Below are 18,891 nucleotides of genomic sequence, written 5' to 3'. Positions count from 1 at the left end.
AGGAGACTATTAATACAGGCCATTTAAACCAGAGAAAAGGATGGAAAGCATAATTTTTAAATCCCAAACCAAGACTGTAAGGAAACCGGTTTAGTAAGAAGGGAAGAAAACTAGAAGGCAGAATAGAACTGGGTGGCAGAAGCTGTGTGGCTTTAGGTACGTCACTGTACCTTTTGGGCTGCAGCTTTAATACGTATAAAGAGAAGTGAGGGGCAGGACTCCTTCATTCAACAGAAATGTGCCGGCCCCGTGCTCAGGCACAGACAAGTGATGACACCATCAAGGGGCTCACAGGCCGGGGGGCGGGGAGGAACAGGCCTGCCAACAGTGCTTCCCGCTCCACCTGCTGATTTCCACAGGCTCAGACCATTGACAGCACACAGGAAGAATCCAGAAACAATGCTCAGGGTCTCCCTATTTGAGCAGGTTCTTGGAAATGTGTAGGAGTTGCCAGGCTGAATGTGTAGAAGGAGGACCAGAGAACAGTAGGGAACAGTATGGCTTATTCTGGAAGCGACGAGACCATCAAGCTGCTGGAAACAAAAGGCATGTGGAAGGGAAGGGTGGGAAAGCCGGGAGCCCAGACAGGAATTCCAACCCTATCCTGTAGGAAACGGGGAGCCAAAGCAGGTTTTTCAGCGAGAACAGCTGTATAAGAGTATCTAAATCCTTTCTATAAAGTGTTGTTGGCAACAGCTTTACAGTCTTGGCCTATTTCCTACATAAGGAGCCCTGGTGGTGCAATGATTAAGCGATCAGCCACAAACCGAAAGATTGGCAGTTCAAAGCCACCCAATGACTCCTTTGGAGAAACACCTGACAACCTGTTCTCATAAAAATTACAGCCAAGAAAACCCTCTAGGGCAATTTTACTGTGTCACATTTCCTACATATTTTAAAGGACACATACATAAATATGGAAACCCTGGTGGTGTAGTGGTTGAGTGCTACGGCTTTTATCCAAAAGGTTGGCAGTTCAAATCCACCAGACACTCCTTGGAAACTCTGTGGGGTAGTTCTACTCTGTTGTATAGGGTCACTATGAGTTGAAATTGTCTCTATGGTAACGGGTTTTGTTTTTGTTTTTTCTTTTGGGGGTTTATACATAAATATATGGACTAAAAGCCAGGGTTTTTTTTTTTTTTTTTTTTTTTTAAGCTCTATTTCTATGCTTCCTGACTCCCTCTCCTTGCTGAATGAGAAGCAAGGTAAGTTTGCCTGCCAACAGAAGGAGTTAAGGCGGTCATTCCCCACTATAAGGTGAAGCTACACAGAGCTCTCACATGGGTAATTTATGGAGAAAACAAGGAATTCCTCCTCAGCTTGGCTTTACGACTCTGGTCACCTCTGTTCAGATGCAGCAAGGATGAAAAAAAGAACCTCATCTCTGGGCTGTGTCATCATTAATATGAAAGGCTGACTTTTATTTTTTAAGAACGTACATGGTAGAGGCCCAAAGCGCCTTCTGTGTGAGGTGGGTAACTGAGCACCGGGTGACTGCAGCTGGGGGGTCCCTAGAACGACCCTCAGAGTTTGGGTGAGACCAGCACACAGTAACAGGCCTGTGGAAAATCATGGACAATAAGCACACGGCCACAACAAAAAGCAATTATAAGCCCTGACAGTGGCTAGGACATTTCCATCAGGAATGCCAATCAGCACCAATAGCTGTCGCTGCTGTAATGATTATTATTACACATGACATTTATTATTTTAGATACAATTATATAATATAAATCATATACTTCAAATATTGTGTAATATGCATATATAAATATTGTATAATGTATATTGCATACAACATGTATTAATATAGTGAATATTTTCTAGACCAAATTATTTCTTATTTCTAACTTTTCGTTGATTTTTATTTTTTCATTAATGGAATGCACGCTGAATCATTGAGTGGGTCTGGATTTTTAGTAGGTAATATGGATTTTGAAAAATATTATGTGAGACACACATGTCCCTCTGGACTCTGCGGGTCGGATGGTGGAATAAGAAACGCAACTTCCAAGTAACACAAGAAACCTAGAAATATACTTACAATGTTTATCGAGCTGTACAAAGCCAAAAGAGACAGAAGTTTTGCATAATCACACCTCCGGGATACACCACCTCATTCAATACCCTATAAAAACAGCAATTTGCAGCACACACCATTTCTACGGTTTCAGTTACCTGGGTCTCCGCCTGCTGGCAGCTTGTACTGACAGCAGGAAAGCAGCTTCCCAATAAAACCAAGAGGTGGAAAATGTAGATGGGCGCCATATGTCCCGCTGGCCAAGAAAGGGTTTTTAACCCAGTTTAAGAAAATAAGTTTTAAGAAAAATGAGGGGTGTGAGGAAGGGAGCCCACAGAGCAGGAGCCAGGCAGTGCTGGTCCAGTGACTTCTAACCGTCTCCAGGTAGAGTGACAGGTTACTGATGCAAGCTCTAGACAGCCTGCTGGGCTGAAGTCCAAGCGGCGGGCCATGGACAAGTCACTGAACCTTTACAATCTTCATTTCCACATCTCTGCAAAGAGGGTAACAATAAATAGTACCCCCTTCCTAGTTTGTGCCAAGCACTGGTGCCCAATTTTATTTGCATTTTTCTCATACAATCTTCCCAACAACCCTGTGAATCATGTACAATTATGACGGCCATTTTAGAAATGAGAAAACTCGATGCTCAGAGAGGTTAGGTAAATCTCCAAAGGGCATATGCCTAGACTGACATGCAGGAACCCTAACCCTGAGCCAGCACACGAAGCCAGCCCTCAATTCGGTAGGTGCGTGCAATATGGGAGGGATATGCGTCAGCCCCTGCATGGACAGGTGCCACCCTCTACGAAGGGTGTGTGTTTTCCCATGCAGGCCCCTGCCCTTAGGGCCCCCGCTAAGCAGTAAAAGGAGACTACCCCCATGATTAGCACCTACTACGTGCCAGGCACCACACGGAGTGTTCCACCACATATCACCATCTCATCACCATGGCAACCCTCTGAGGCAGGGAACGGACCGCACTGAGGCTCAGGGGTTGAGTTTCTTGCCCATGGTCATAGAGCTGGTCAGTGCCAGCACCCAGATATACTTGGTCTGACCTACCTCCCCTCAGGCTCAGAGTCAGGCTCTGAAAACACCCTTTAATGTTCCTCAAATGCCCCTCTCCCCCTGCCTCACCTCCCACTTTGAAAGCACAAAGCAGCTTATTCTATACCAGGATAATGACCAGGGGGCCAAGCAGAGCCATGGCACAAGCTATAATTAGTGCAGACAACAATGTGCATTCCAAGGGGAGAGCAAATCTGAACTGTACTTGGGGCCCCATGGGAGCCTTGTAATCAGCTTAGCACCCACCAAACCTCTGGAAATGAAGATACGTTAGACTTACTGTGCCACAATAGGGGTTGGAAAGCGTGCCTCTGTCCCCAGCCAGCTGCCACCTGAGAAAACCCACACTAAGAGACAGCCAAGGCTGAGTGTGATTGAAACTCAGAGAGGTCAAATTCCTCGTAGCAGAACAAAGAAAACAGCAGCCAGTCAGTGGATGGGCAGAGCGACAGCAGTAAATAATTAAAGGCAAGAAACATATTACATAACACGGCCCGGGCCTCCTGAGGAGGGATTCGGAATGCGCACCTCACTGTCCTTCAGAGCCAGCGGCTGTCTTGTCTATGAGCCAAACGTCAGGGCACGGTGGCCTTGCTGCATGGAACAACACAGGACACCCACGACATCAGTGGAACGCCTACCGTGTGCACACTGTGAGGAAAAGGCACCCTCTGCATTCGTTCCCTGGGTGGCACCAAAAGTTTACACTCAACTAACCTAAAGGTTGGCGGTCCGAACCTACCCAGCGGCACCACAGAAGAAAGGCCTGGCAACATGCTTCTGTAAAGGTAACAGCCAAGAAAACCCTATGAAGCAGTTCTTTCTGTAACACATGGGATCACCATGAGTCAGAATCAACTCAACGGCAACAGTATTAGAGAGCATTCCAGAAGGTCCTTTCCGTGGATAAAGAATGCTATGATTTGCAGGTACTCGGGGAGGGAAGGGGAACTAGAGGGGAAGGGGAGAGAGGAATGGCAGAATTTTAAATCCTGCCTGTGATCTCTTTTACTAAGTCTGAATTACAGAAGAATTTATGCTAATGATTTTGTTTCCGAGTGGCTAGGGTCAGTGCATACTGTTAACTGAAATTCACCATAGCCCTATTTTCTTTTATTAGAGAAAGAAGACAAACCACATTTCAATTTACATCACCCCAAATCCTGGCTAAACACCCTCAAGGGGAACCTCTACTGAGTTGACGGTATCTGCATGCCAAAGCTAGACTGCCTGAAAAATAGGAGTGTTTCTTAAATTTTAGTGTGCACATGAATCACCCAGGGATCTGGATAAAATGCAGACTCTGATTCTGTGGGCCTGGGGTGAGGTCTGAGACGTCACATTTCTAAGATTTCCAGGTGCTGCTGCTGCTGCTGCCCCACGGACCATGCTCTGAGAACCTGCTAGGAGTCCTGCTTGTGGCACTTTTGTTGTGTGTCCCTGAGTCTATTTCAACTCATAGCGACCCTGTAAGGACCCTATACAACAGAGCAGAACTGCCCCATAGGGTTTCCTAGGCTGTCATCTTTACAGGAGCAGATTGCTAGATCTTTTCTCCCTCGGAGCCACCGGTGAGTTTGAACCGGCAATCTTTTGGTTAGCAGCAGTGTGCTTAACCACTGTCCACCAAGGCTCCTTGCTAAAAAAAAACCCGTGGTCATTGAGTGGATTTTGACTCATAGCGACCCCACAGGACACAGTAGAACTGCCCCATAGGGTTTCTGAGGAGCTGCCGGCGGATTGGAAACCCTGGTGGTGTAGTTGTTAGGAGCTACGGCTGCTAACCAAAAGGTTTGCAGTTTGAATCCACCAGGCACTCCTTGGAAACCCTATGGGGCAGTTCTACTCTGTCCTATAGGGTCACTACGAGTCGGAATCAGCTCGACGGCAACGGATTCTTTTAACGAGGCTGGTAGATTTGAACTGCTGATCTTTTGGTTAGCCGCTGTAGCTCACAGTAGCTCTTAACCACTGTGCCACCAGGGCATAAGTAGGCCAAAAATATTTGCATTTCCTAGGTTTCTACATCCCAGTGTCAACTGGTGACTTCGTTCTAAGAGCAAAGACATAAACTTAAGCAGATGTATCTTTTTAAAGTTCTTGCTTCCAGGGTCTTGCCAACCCTTAGCACTTCCAAGCTGTCCCATGGGTAGCTGACAAGGATGACTGCTCCTGAAGGAAAGCTCGTTCAGGTTCTATTTATTTAAAAAAAAAAAAACACTGCCGTCGCGTTGATTCTGGCTCATGGTGGCCTGATATGTTTGTTACAGAGAAGAACTGCTCCATGGGGTTTTCTGGGCTGTAATCTCTACAGAAGCTGATCACCAGGCCTTTCTCCTGGAGTGCCACTGGGTGGATCTGAAGCGCCAATCTTGAGGTTAGTAGCTGAGTGCCAACCACTTGCACCCCCCATCTGGCAGATATTCCCTTGCTCCAAGTTTCTGGACTAGCACTGGATCCCCTGAGGAACAGAAGACATGAAACATCAAAGGAGAATGTGGCTGAGCATCTCTCCTTCCCTAGGGTTCTCATTCACTAAGGGCACTCCACTTGGGGTGCCGCCACATTCTCGAGGCTGAGAAACATCGTCTCAGGTGCTGAGCACTATCTCGTTAGTCACAGGTTGCAGTCTTCTGGGCCTGGCAAGCACCTGACTAACCCAATGCATTTTTTTTAATACACTGGTTGGAATTGGCTACCCTGTTCCATTATGCAAACAGTACACAATGAGTTGCTGATAATATCTCCTCACCTCTGCCAACGGAAACTCTGCTGGGCCAACAGAAAGGAGCTCTGTGACTGTAGGTAACAATAGCTAAATGAGCATTTAAATAAACACAACCAACAAGTGAAAATGTGTAGAACTGCTATTGCTAAACTAGACTTTCGAGATTGACTTCTTCAAGAAATAAAACCAGTGTTAAGCTAAGAAAAGGAAGACCACGGAAGAAGAAAATCACAGAAATCTAAGTTTGTTTTTCTTCCAGTAGCATTTATAGCTGTAGTTGCTAGGTGCCATTGAATGGATTCTGACTCATGGTGACCCCACGTGTTACAAAGTAGAACTGTCCCATAGAGTTTTCTGGGCTATAATGATACGAAAGCAGGTCACCAGGTCTTTCTCCCACGCAGCCGCTGGATAGGTCTGACCCGCCAACCTTTCAGTTAGCAGCAGAGTGTTCGTGCCACTCCCTGCCTACATATGGAGGCATCAATTTTTAGAATAAATGACTAGAACTACTAAAATCAAATGAATTGAGATACCTGCATTGTTTGTTCACGGCACCACAGTAAGTAGTCCTTCCCTGTGCTTGTTCACTTTTCTGGCATCTGCACTTTGTGTCTGGTAGTGGAAATATTCCTTCATACATTAAAGAATCTTGGTGCCACTCCCTAACATAAAATTACACATAAGAGACATAATAGGTACCTTTAGTCTCTAAACCAAAATTCTAAAATCGACAAAAAAAAAAAAAAAATACTAGTGGAGAGAAATGGGTATTTATTAAAACAGAGAGATGATGTTTAAGTACCACGCTCAATGGAGGGAATTTGAGGTGCCACATCAGGATGAAACAAAATGAAGAAGCCGCTCCCTGAGCAACGAGTATCGGGAGGAAGAGAAGAGTGAGTTGAGGACAGGGGTTTTGATGGCACGTATGAAAGCCTCCTTAGTCACTCTGGATAACGAGATCAGTATATTTTGTTGTTGTTTTTTTGTTAGGTGCCATCGAGTCGGTTCCAAATCATAGCGGCCCTACGCACAACAGAAAGAAACACTGCCCAGTCCTGCACCATCCTTACAATCGTTGTTATGCTTCAGCTTATTGTTGCAGCCACTGTGTCAATCCACCTCCTTGAGAGTCTTCCTCTTTTCCGCTGACCCTGTACTCTGCCAAGCATGATGTCCTTTTCCAGGGACGGATCCTTCCTGACAAAGTATGTAAGACGCAGTCTCACCATCCTTGCTTCTAAGCAGCATTCTGGTTGTACTTCTTCTAAGACAGATTTGTTCATTCTTTTGGCAGTCCATGGTATATTCGATATTCTTGGCCAACACCTCAATTCAAAGGTGTCAACTCTTCTTCCGTCCTCCTTATTCATTGTCCAGCTTTCACATGCACATGATGCGATTGAAACACCACGGCTTGGGTCAGGCGCACCTTAGTCTTCAAGGTGGCATCTTTGGTCTTCAACACTTTAAAGAGGTCCTTTGCAGCAGATTCACCCAAAGCAATGCGTCTTTTGATTTCTTGACTGCTGCTTCCATGGCTGTTGGTTGTGGATCCAAGTAAAATGAAATCCTTGATGACTTCAAGAGGAAAAAAGGACACGACATCAAGACTGTAAGAACAGGCATCAGGGGGGCTTTATGTTTCGAGAACAGCAAATCCTGTCCATTTTTTACAGTTCTATTGACTTGAAAAGACTATTCCTGTCTAAAACTCAAGCGTTTCCCCTCCTTAAGAAGTTTGAGAATTTGGTGATCAACTTATTGATGACTGGCAAAGGTTCTCCCTGAGAAAGGCTTTTTAATGACTCGAGTTCCAGGATGAGAAGCATGTTGTACAGCGTAGGGTGTTTTTTAAAAACCTAGGATCTTTTTGAAAGACACTGAAAATTCTAAAACAAGTTTGCAATCTGTAGTCCTCTGTGTTTCAATAATAAATGAGACTCAAGAGGAGGGACACATAGGCTGCCATGTTAGGGGAAAATACAAAGTGATATGTCAATGGACTGTCCTGAGCTATCATCCAGAACCCATGAAAACAATGTGGACTCTACTCGGTGAGACATGATTGAATTACCTATTAATTCTTTGGGCTATTAGTCCTTTTGTCTGGGATAATTGTTTTAGGGCAGAGCAGTAACGTTTTCCTTGGCTGATTACATAGTATTCATTCTTATTAAGGTGCTTTCCTCCCCTCTCAAATATCCAAGTAAGATTTACGGATTTTTTTTCTTTTAGAAAAGAAAGACAAAATTCCTCCAAGTTCACCTTTATCAAGTTCTCATATTCGAAACTCCTCCACAAACAGATGTCATACTTTAAATTCCATCCTAAGTAACCACAGGATTTAGGCCAATCCACCGCATCTCTGACTTAGATTTATTCCTGCTGCCTGTGGGCAGTGGTTTTTATTCTTAAAGACTAAAAACTCTACTTCAAAATTGTGTATCAAATATTTGTCTTCCTACCTCAATTTTTCTTCCTTCTGATTATAAAAATATTGTATGCACCCTGTAGAAACTTAGGGAAGTCAAAACCAAACAAAGAAAAAAAAAGTCACTCATAACCTCACTTACGGAGAGGAAACCGTTATTAATATTTTGGCATATTTTCTTTTGGTCTTTTAATTTAAGTGCTTTTTTTTTTAAATAGCCAGGATCATTACTGTATATACAATTTTGTTTCCTGCCTTTTAAAATATAACAATAAACATTTTCCATGCATTAACACTCTTTCTCAACATCCCATTGAGGGCCACATAATAGTCACTCGTATGGATAAACCACAATTCACGCTAACAGTCCCATATTCCTGGGCATTTAGACTTGCCCATTTTTTTCTGTCATTACAACTGCTGCTGAACTAAACATTTTTGTGCGTACACCTTGAGCCACATCGCTGCCGACTTCATTTTTTTTTTAATTGTGAAGGTTTACCAAGCAAATTAATTTCTCATTAAACAATTAATATATATATTGTTTTGTGACATTGCTTGCCAACCTCGAGACATGTCAACACTCTCCCCTTCTCAACCTTAGGTTCCCCTTTTTCATTTGTCCAGCTTTCCTGTCCCCTCCTGCCTTCTTGCCCTTGCCCTGGGCTGGTATGCCCATTTAGTCTCGTATCCATGGTTCAGCTATGTGTATTACTGTTTTATGGGCCTGTGTAATCTTTGGCTGAAGGGTGAACCTCAGGAGCGACCTCAGTACTGAGTTAAAAGGGGGCCTAGGCAACAGCTATAAAACCATAAAGCGTGTTTGTGTTCTGGACATAAAAAGACAAACGGCTTTCCAGAAAGCTGACCAAGTAACGGGGCAACGCAGGCCTGTTAGTCTCCCTCCTACCACACCCTCACCAGCCTTTTGAGTTACCACCTTGAAAAACGCTGATGAATTCTGTAGGTGAAAAACGAAACTTTAAAAAATTTCCAATCCGTAGGCTAATCTGCTAAAGTCAACGGATTTCAAGTGTTCCCTTGCTATCAAAATAATCTTCCTTTATCTTTCAAAACAAGATATTAATTTTTTTTCCCACATACAAAAATGTGATCAAAACCGCAAACATGAGAAGAATGTAGGTATGTGCTGGTTGTTTTCATCGGGCAACGAAGACGCCGTGGTTAAGAAGCGAAGAACAGTCGGTGCGAAGTACCAGTCTGTGACAGCACAGAGAGACGCCCTACCCCGTCTGCAAGCAGAAGCGAGCAAAATACATTCAGAAATGGACCCACTGCCAAACTTCACAAGAAACATAAGATCTGCATTACCATAAGTCAACACCTATCAGAAGGAATAAATGAGAATGTTCAAGAATACAGCCAGATTACATTTAAAATCCATTCAATAACATTTTACCCAAGAATTTTTTTCCTCCCTCTAAACCTGTGACTACTTCTTCCCATTCGCATCAGGTATTGAGACAGTGGTAGTTCAGTGGTAGAATTCTTGCCTTCCATGCGGGAGACCCAGGTTCAATTCCCAAACAATGCACTTCACGTGCAGCCACAACCCCTCTGTCAGTGGAGGCCTGTGTGTTGCTATGATGCCGAACAGGTTTCAGTGGAGCTTCCACACTAAGATGGACTAGGAAGGAAAGCTTGACAATCTACTTCCCAAAAGCAGCCAATGAAAACACTATGAATCCTAATAGTCTGATCCACAGCCTATCAAGAGGATGGTGCAGGACCAGGCAGCATTTCCTTCCACATGCATGGGGTCACCATGAATTGGGGGCCAACACAATGGCAGCGAACAACAACAAACATCTTCATTTAATGGCACATGCATGCAAATAGCAAATGGCCCAGGCTTAGTCTCCCATAACCCAGGGTCTGAATTTATTCCTCTATAAAATGAGAAAATATTAGAAATATGGAAAGCTTATCTGTTATACCAGAAATGTTTTGGGGTATCTTCCCCATGTCCCCTTCCCCGGAAATCCACCCCATTTCCCCAGCATTCCCCACAGCTCCTGCTGAGGAGGTATATCCACGACTGGTGAAATAAAAGTAGTAGCAGCAGGAAAAAAAATATTTCTTGAGCACTTACTATGTCACAGACCCAGTGCTAAATAAATACTTTGTATAAAATCTTTAATTTAATCCTCATAACAACCCTGTGAAATAGATGCATTTTAAAGATGGAGAAACTGAGTCTCAATGAGGTTAAATACTTGCCCAAGCTAATGAATGGTAGGTTCATTTGACCTTGACTCTCTGACTACAAGTAACTGGACGAAGGGGTAGGAATTACCCTCTAAGAGCTGGTCAGTGGCCTGTCCACACCTTCTGAGGCTTAGTACAAACAAGACAAGCTGACACGATCAGTTTTTTTAGGGGCTTTGGAATGGGGCAACTGAGGCTGTGTCCTGGGAGCTTTAAGAGTGAGAGCTGCTGAAAGATCATGTCAGGTTGGGTCAGAGCGGGTGTCACGACAAGCCCAACGATGCCACATGCAAGAAGGCACTGGGGAGCAGAAAAGGCACATTAGTAGAAGGCAGGGACAGGGAAAGAAAGAGTGAAAACAATCCGCAGAGAGAAGTCAACATCCCCAGCTCTGTGCTTTTTCTAGAATGAGAGTATTCTCTCATTAAACAGCCTTCTTCTGTAGGCAATCGAGCAAGTGCTTGTTTTTTTGGCTAGATCTCAGTCTAACGTATTCTCTAAGGGATCTATAGTGGAGTGGCTCCTCATTCAGAGACTGGGCTCTCATCAGCATCTACCCTGTATAGCAAGTTAGCATCACTAACAACAACCAACCCAACACCATTTGCCTCTTAATGGAATTCAAGTACCCAGCATCCTTTATGACATTTTCCTGCCCAAAAGTGCTTAACCTGAAACAAATCAAGTCTTTAGACCTAAATTGCCAGTTTATAAGAAATATAAAAAAACCAAAGAACAAGTTAAATAACATCATAAAGAGGCAATCAAATAAGTCTACATGTGAGGTAGTCTATAAGCAACTGATCCGATTTCTTCAAAAATTCATCTAATTGAAAGAAAATGAAAGAGGGTATTCGGGAATAAAAAAGACATAAAACCCAACCATAACCAGTGCCATCGAGTCGATTCTGACTCATAGCGACCCTATAGGACAGAGTAGAACTGTCCCATAGAGTTTCCAAGGAGCGCCTGGCAGATTCAAACTGCCGACCCTTTGGTTCGCAGCTGTAGCACTTAACCACTACACCACTAGGGTTTCCAAAAAGACATAACAAAATGAAAAAAAAAAAAAAGATATACATTAGACACACCAATGGAATAGAACTGTCCAGAAATAAACCCAAACATCTAGGGTCACCTGATTTTTGACAAGGGCGGTAAGTCCATTCAATGGGAAAAGAAGAGTCTATTCAATAATAAAAATAAGAAAATAAGTTTCTATTTGTGAAAGCCACCCATTTGTGGTATTTCTGTTATAGCTGCACTAGATAACTAAGACAGTCACCTTGGTTAAAACATTGCCAAGATCTGTATTTATGTTTTGTCAGATACTTGGGAAAAGACTGAGATCTGTGTACGATATTAACATGTGAATTGAATCAGTAAGAACAGTGTTGAAAAGACTTGAACGTGAAACCCTATCTAAAGACAACATGTAGATTTTGTCATATGGATGTGAGAAATATATTCATCTACCCGTCCGTTTATTCATTCCATTCATTCATTCATTCAACAGATATTAAGCATTCATGTCCCAGGCACTGTGCTAGGCCCAAAGATGCAGCAGTGAACAAGGGAGACAGTGACAAGGTCCCTGTACACTGATGCTTGAGATTTTCAATCTTAAATTTCCAAAAGTGCTAACTCAGCACAATGATGAGAAAGTCCAAGGGAATCTCTAAATTTGACATGGGTGGAAGGGGTCATCACAACTATCCATGGGAGGTGATGCCAAGACTCAAACCCAACAGGTAAAGTAGGTGGGCCAGGTGCAGTATGTGTAGGAGTGTGGCACTGGGTAAGAGGAACAGTGTTCTGGGCAGAAGGAACAACATACGCAAAGTCCTGGAGGTGAAACAAAGCTCAGAGCATTCTCTACAAATTCAAGAGTCTTGTTCCCAAGGTTGGAGCCAGAATTCATTTTGGCACAAAGTAGGACTTCCATACACTGTGGCTATTGTTATTTTCATCACTATTATGTCAAGGAAGACAACTTTGCAAGACAGGTTGGACCTGACCAATCCTATATCTCTAAGAGTCTATGACTTTGTGATTACAATAATTTTATTATTCTCTTTAAAATCTGTTTAAAGCTTAGAGACTTCTCCTCCTGGAAAACAAAAGTCTCCAAGAAATCATAAATCTACATATTAACGGACCGTACATTTCCTATTTGTTTTTCCTTCATTGTGTACCAGTTCCCTCCAGGTTCCAAAGAAAACAGCCACCTGCCAACCTCCTCAACCTTGAAGCCGCTGCCTTCTTCACAAGATGCTTCCCATAGTCTAAGGACTGCAGGTCAGGCAAGTGTCCAGAAAATACCCAAACTGCTGCCGTCAAGCCAATTCTGACTCATGGCGACACCATGTAGTACAGAGTAGGGCTGATCCACAGGGTCTTCTTGCTTGTAATCTTTACAGAAGTAGTTTACCAGGTCTTTCTTCCACGGAGCCGATAGGTGGGTTTGAACCACCAACCTTTAGATTAGCAGCTGATTGCAAATCCCTTGCACCACCCAGGCTCCCCAGGCAAACACTTACCCCTCGGAAATTCCAGGCTTTAGGAGAGGGAAACATGGGGAAGTTGTTCTGCCGCTGCCGTTTAGGTCTAGAAGAGGATAAAAGAGAACGGAATTGTTACTCACTGGCTAGACGTCCAGAGCAAAGCACCACCTTCAGACACAGGTTTATCAGAAAGACTCAAGTGCCTGGAGCAACGGCCCAGGCTGGTGCTGCAGCTGGAGCGGTCTGTAGCCCTATAATCATTACCAGTAAAATTCACTCCAAGCTTATTACCAGTCCCCCCAGGAGGAAAGTCCCACAGTCCGTTAGAACTGTCAACGCTTCACCCTTGGGAAAAATAAAATCTAAAATTCAACCTGGATGCAGCCAAAAAGTCGGACCATTTAGCTACTGCCTAACAAGTGGGAACTAGCTTCCTTATGTATTAATATCACCAAATGAATCAATCTCGTTAGAATTGTTGGGGGCAGCTCTAAGTCAGGTCAGGTCAAGAGGCACGGGGACAGCGAGGGAAGGAGGGGTGGTGTAATGGGGCTGGGAGGCTCCAAGCACGCAGGAAGCACCTCACTTCTGAGCAGGGTTGTGTCCTATACATTGAACCGAATTTTACAACCACCAACATACCTACATATCAACAATTTATAGAGTGATAAATTGTTCCATCCTCAAATTATATGTCTGTCAATATGGAACTTCAAATCTCATGTTTGTTTAAAGCCCCACCTTGGACTGCCCCTGAGCTTTCAGTCATTGATGTATCAAACGGTGGTGGTGTTGGGTTTTTTGTTGTTTTATGACAGTCGCACCCTGATCTCAAGATCTCTCTGCCACAATCAGCAGCAACACAAGGCATTAAGCACGTAGTGACCACTGCACAGGTTCTGCGGTATAAGAGACCTCAGTAAAAGTTTGGGTTGGCTCTACCATACAAAAAAAGATAAATAAAATTCAAGGTACTTAAGACAACAGTAGCAGCTAACAGGTATTGAGGACTCAGCACAGCACGTGTTAGTACTTTATAGAGTTAATTTCTGTGAGCATTATTGTACCCATTTAATAGATACAGTTCATTAGTGTACCCATTTAATAGATAAGAAAATTGAGACCCAAGAATATTAAGTAACTTGCGTATGATCACACCGGTGAAATCAGGATTCTAATCTCAGTTGTCTGACTTCAAATCTCATGCCATTTTATTAGCTGTGTGAGCCTGGGCAAGCAGCTTCATTTCCCTGAGCCTTGGTTTTCCTATCTGCAAAACAAGAAAAATAACACCCACTATATCAGGTCAAGGAGTCCCTGGGTGGTGCAAACAGTTAAGCATCACTTGACTACTAGACAAAATGGTGGTGGTCCAAACAGACCCAGAGGCACCGCAGAAGACAGGCCTGGCGACCTGCTTCTGAAAACCCTACGGAGCAGTTCTGTTCTGCAACATATGGCATCACAATGGGTCAGAGTCCACTTCACGGCAACTGGTTTGGTTTTGGTACGTCAGGTCAAGACAAGGTAAGGGCTCTAACTCCAGCTCTGTTACTACTAAATGCTTGACAATGTCAGCACGGTTCTCCTTTCCCTGTCCCCCACAGCCAGACTTCAAGAACAGCGTTCAATCACGGGCACAGGGTTGACACAGAATGGCTCCGGAACTCACCAGAACAGATGGGAACTCCCGCCTGATGCATCTTTATATCCGGCTCCTCCTTCAGCCTCACCCTTCTCCCTCACCCACAAGTTCAGCAATAAAAATGCTGGCTAATAACATCTCCAGACAAGCAGAGAGCCCGTGGGTGGTTATTTAGATTTAATACCCTTCTCCATTAAATAACATGTTGGCTTAAATTCTCTTGAAAAGAAATTTCTCCCTTGGAAAAAAAAAACAACTTAGATTTCAACAATACTTCTCCATGGATACGTCTCCTTCCCCTCCCGGGTTATAATTGGGCTTTGCTTTCCCAATTATTTGATGAGCTTCACTGCTTCCAAAGCAACAACACACACCATAACATTCGGAGTAAATACGCCCTCATTTTATATATGGCAGTCCACAGAAGGTGATGACCACGATAGATTAACAGTGATTAAGTTACAGTATGTGCCAGGGAATGTGCTAAACCTTTACCTACAGGATCTAAGTCTCACATACCTTATAAGATAGGTTATTGCATTATATTTTTATATTATAATGTTCATGCATGATATGTAGGTAGTACGTATTAGTGTATATTATAATAAGCAGCCCTGCTGGTACAGTGGTTAAAGGGCTTGGCTGCTAACCAAAAGGTCTGCAGTTTCAACACACCAGCTGTTTCGAGGGAGAAAGGTGTGGCAGTCTGCTTCTGTAAGGATTTACAGTCTTGGAAACCCTATGAAGCAGTTCTACTCTGTCCTATAGGGTTGCTATGAGTCAGAATCAACTTGATGGCAAGGGGTATGTATTAAAATAAATATGGAAACCCTGGTGGCATAGTGGTTAACTGCTACAGCTACTAACCAAAAGGTCGGCAGTTTAAAACCACCAGGCGCTCCTTGGAAACACTATGGGGCAGTTCTATTTCGTCCTATAGGGGTCACTATGAGTCGGAATCGACTCGATGGCAATGGGTATATATTATTGCACTATATACTACGATATTTACATATAACATTATAATTGTATTATATACTTTGTACTATAATACATTCCTATATAATATTATGGTACAATGATATCATATAATTATTATTACCTTATTTTACAGATGAGATAAACTGAGGCTGAGAAAGGTGAAGCTACCTGCCAGAAGTCACACAGCTGGCAGGTAGTTAACCCAGGATTCAAAGCCAGATGTGCCTGAGTCCAGACCCAGAGGCCACGGCCCTTCTCCATGGAGAGAAGCTCCACCAAACCAGGCAGAGGATACCTCTGAAAGAACTGAGGACTCCCTCACAGGAAGGCACCAGTATAAGAGGGCCTCACAGTCAAAAAAATCACATCAGAGCAAGTCCATCAATCCAGGCGGCACTCTTTTTTTTTTTTTAAATAATTTATTTTTGTTTTTGTTGTTGAGAATATATGGAGCAAAACATACACCAATTCAACGGTTCCTACATGTACAACTCAGTGACATTTACATTCTTCAAGTTGTGCAACCATTCTCACCTTCCTTTTCAAGTTGTTCCACTTCCATCAACATAAACTCACTGCCCCCAAGTTCCCTATCTAATCTTTTCAGTTGCTATTGTCAGCTTGATCCCATATAGATAAATCCGGAAAAACACAATGCTCAAGGCAGGCATTCCTTACTAGTTAAGCTAACCTATAGTTTGTGCTTAAGAAGACTTCAGGTGACATTTTTGGTTTAAGGTTTAAAGATTATCTCATGGCAATAGTTTCAGGGGTTCATTCAGCCTTTATGGCGCCAGAAAGTCTGGATTCCATGAGAATTTGAAATTCTGTTCTACATTTCTCCCCTCTTTTGATCAGAATTCTTCTACAGAGTCTTTGATCAAAATGTTCAGTAATGGCAGCCAGGCACCATCTAGTTCTTCTGGTTATATGACAAAGGGGGCAGTTGTTCATGGACACGATTAACCACACATTCCATTTCCTTCTCCTGTTCCTAACTCTCCTCTTCCTCTGTTGCTCCATGCAAATAGAGACCAATTATTGTCAGACGGGCATTCTTGGGTAACTTGGGTGCTCCCCTCTTGGCTAGGGAGACTGCCAGGAAACCTACCGAAAGAAGGGCTGTCCCTAATTTTCAACTTGTATCCCACCACCTCCCAGGCTTCCAAAGCATTCATTACATTATAGCTGGAGTCACTTTTAACAACTCTCATCAAGGAGCCCATGTTGCTCAGTGGTTAAGCATTTGGCTGCTAATGGAAAGGCTGGCAGTTTGCACCCACTAGCAGCTCCACAGGAGAAAGTTGTGGCAGTCTGCTTCCGTAAAGATTGACAGCCTTGGAGACCCTATGAGGCGGTTCTACTTTGTCCTGTAGGGTTGCTATGAGTCAGAATCAACCCCACAGCAACAGGTTTTCATCTGGCATCCTAACAGTCTGTTGGTAATTTTCTCCTCCTCCCCAGATGGCTTTAACGGTTACCTCCAGGGAATGAAAGCCACCCTCCTGAGTAGGCTCCTCATGAGGCTAGTGAGGAACTCCATTGCCATAAAGTACACCATCCCAGAACCCTGCCAAAGTCAGGTCTTCACCAAGGGAGATGCCCAAAAGTTCCAGGCATATTTCTTCTTAGAAGCAACTTCTTCGCACAGTCTGCAAAAATTCAAATTGGTTCCACCAGTTTCCCATCCATGAAGTCATGCAGTCTGGCTTCTGAACAGGGCTTGGAGGAGCTATCAACAGCGAGCCATGGCATGTACATACGTGATTGCAAAGCAAAGCCCAGGCAGCATTTCCCACCGCCTCAAAGATTTCACAAGGACAGTAACCAAGACAAGCTGCTTGTTGAGTTGACTGTAATTCATGGCAAGTCCGTGTGATCACAGTAGAACTGTACTCCACAGAGTTTTTAATAGCTGATTTTTCAAAAGCAGATCACCAGGCCTTTCTTCTGAGGTGCCTCTGGGGAGATTCCAACCTCCCAACTTTTGGTCAGCAGAAAAGTGTGTTAACCCTTTGAACTACCCAGGAACTCTGGGGGGCTAGTGCAGACATTCAAACCCACTAAAGCCTCTCTCTTGGGGCCCTTTCAAGCTTCTGAAGGTGGGGATCTCCTGAGTATCCCCTGAGACAGCTCTCCCCCCTTATCCACCCCTTCGCCAGCTTTTTATAAAACAATGCTAACCAACAGAAATATCCTGCAGGCCATATATGTCATTTTACATTTTCTAACAGCCATATTAAAAAAAGTAAAAAGAACAGGTTAGTTGAATTTTAATACTATACATTATTTAACCCAATGTATTTTAATATCTAATCGATCGAAAAGAATGTAGAGACATTTTACATTTTTTATACTAAGTCTTCAGAATGCAGGTGTACTTTACACTCACAGCGTATCTTAACTGGCAGCAGCCATGTTTCAGGTGTCCCTTGGCTGCCGTGCTGGAGAGCACAATTTTAGAAATACAACACATGCCATTCTAAACAGCCCTCAACTTTGAAAGTCCACTGTTCTATGTTTCAGCAGTCGGTGACCAACAAAATGTATAGATTGAGACCCATACGGAAAGTGAGTCACTCTCCAAAATGATTTTAGTACTCATCTGAATTCAGAAACATTCCAAATAGCCAAATATTTCACAAAGGATTTAAAGAGGTAGTATCTGGAAAAACCAAGGGGAATTATTTTCAGGTCACAACTGTACAAATGACCTGCTTGAGTAAAGCAACAAATGAACCTCTCCCTCAAATGGAGCATATCACAGACAAATGTTTATGACATGTCCCCAAATAATACAGAACTAAACTACTCAAAGTATTCCAGAATTAACTAAAAAAGAGAGCGAAATGATTTTTTTAAACCCATGAAATTATTATATTTGCAGTTTTTCTTTTGTGAAATGCCTATTCAGGTCATCTGCTCATTTATCTAAACCAAAAAACAAAACCAAACCCACTGCCGTTGAGTCAATTTCGACTCACAGCGACCCTATAGGACAGAGTAGAACTACCCCATAGAGTTTCCAAGGAGCACCTGGTGGATTTGAACTGCCGACCTCTTGGTTAGCAGCCGTAGCACTTAACCACTATGCCACCAGGGCTTCCTATTTATCTAAAAAGAAGTTCATTTTTTCTTATTGACTTTTAAGAGCTCTTTATATAGTCAGGATAGCTGATACTCCAGTGGCCATATTTTAAAGAGGGGAGAGAATCCTCATTAAATAATAGTGTGAAATAAAATTCTATCAACGGCTGGACAGAGGGAAATCTG

General features: G+C 43.3%; 1 protein-coding gene across 13 annotated transcripts in view; it reads right to left on the bottom strand.

Annotated features, from left to right (window-relative positions):
• ARHGEF3 (Rho guanine nucleotide exchange factor 3) overlaps nt 1–18,891 on the bottom strand; it is a 353,777-nt gene that overhangs the window by 221,566 nt on the left and 113,320 nt on the right. For 7 of the 13 annotated variants that reach the window (XM_064274347.1, XM_064274349.1, XM_023547600.2 and 4 more), the window contains one exon: nt 13,029–13,095. In XM_064274347.1, the coding sequence (XP_064130417.1) occupies nt 13,029–13,095 (67 nt within the window). Of the gene's footprint in view, nt 1–13,028; nt 13,096–13,733; nt 13,892–14,138; nt 14,263–18,891 lie in introns of all 13 variants that reach the window. The other 6 variants (XM_064274351.1, XM_064274353.1, XM_064274352.1 and 3 more) reach the window with 4 other exon arrangements.

This window comes from Loxodonta africana, chromosome 22 (assembly GCF_030014295.1).
Source record: "Loxodonta africana isolate mLoxAfr1 chromosome 22, mLoxAfr1.hap2, whole genome shotgun sequence".
NCBI classification, from domain to species: domain Eukaryota; kingdom Metazoa; phylum Chordata; class Mammalia; order Proboscidea; family Elephantidae; genus Loxodonta; species Loxodonta africana.
The sequence above is the reverse complement of the archived record's forward strand: the minus strand, read 5'-3'. Positions and strand labels throughout refer to the sequence as shown.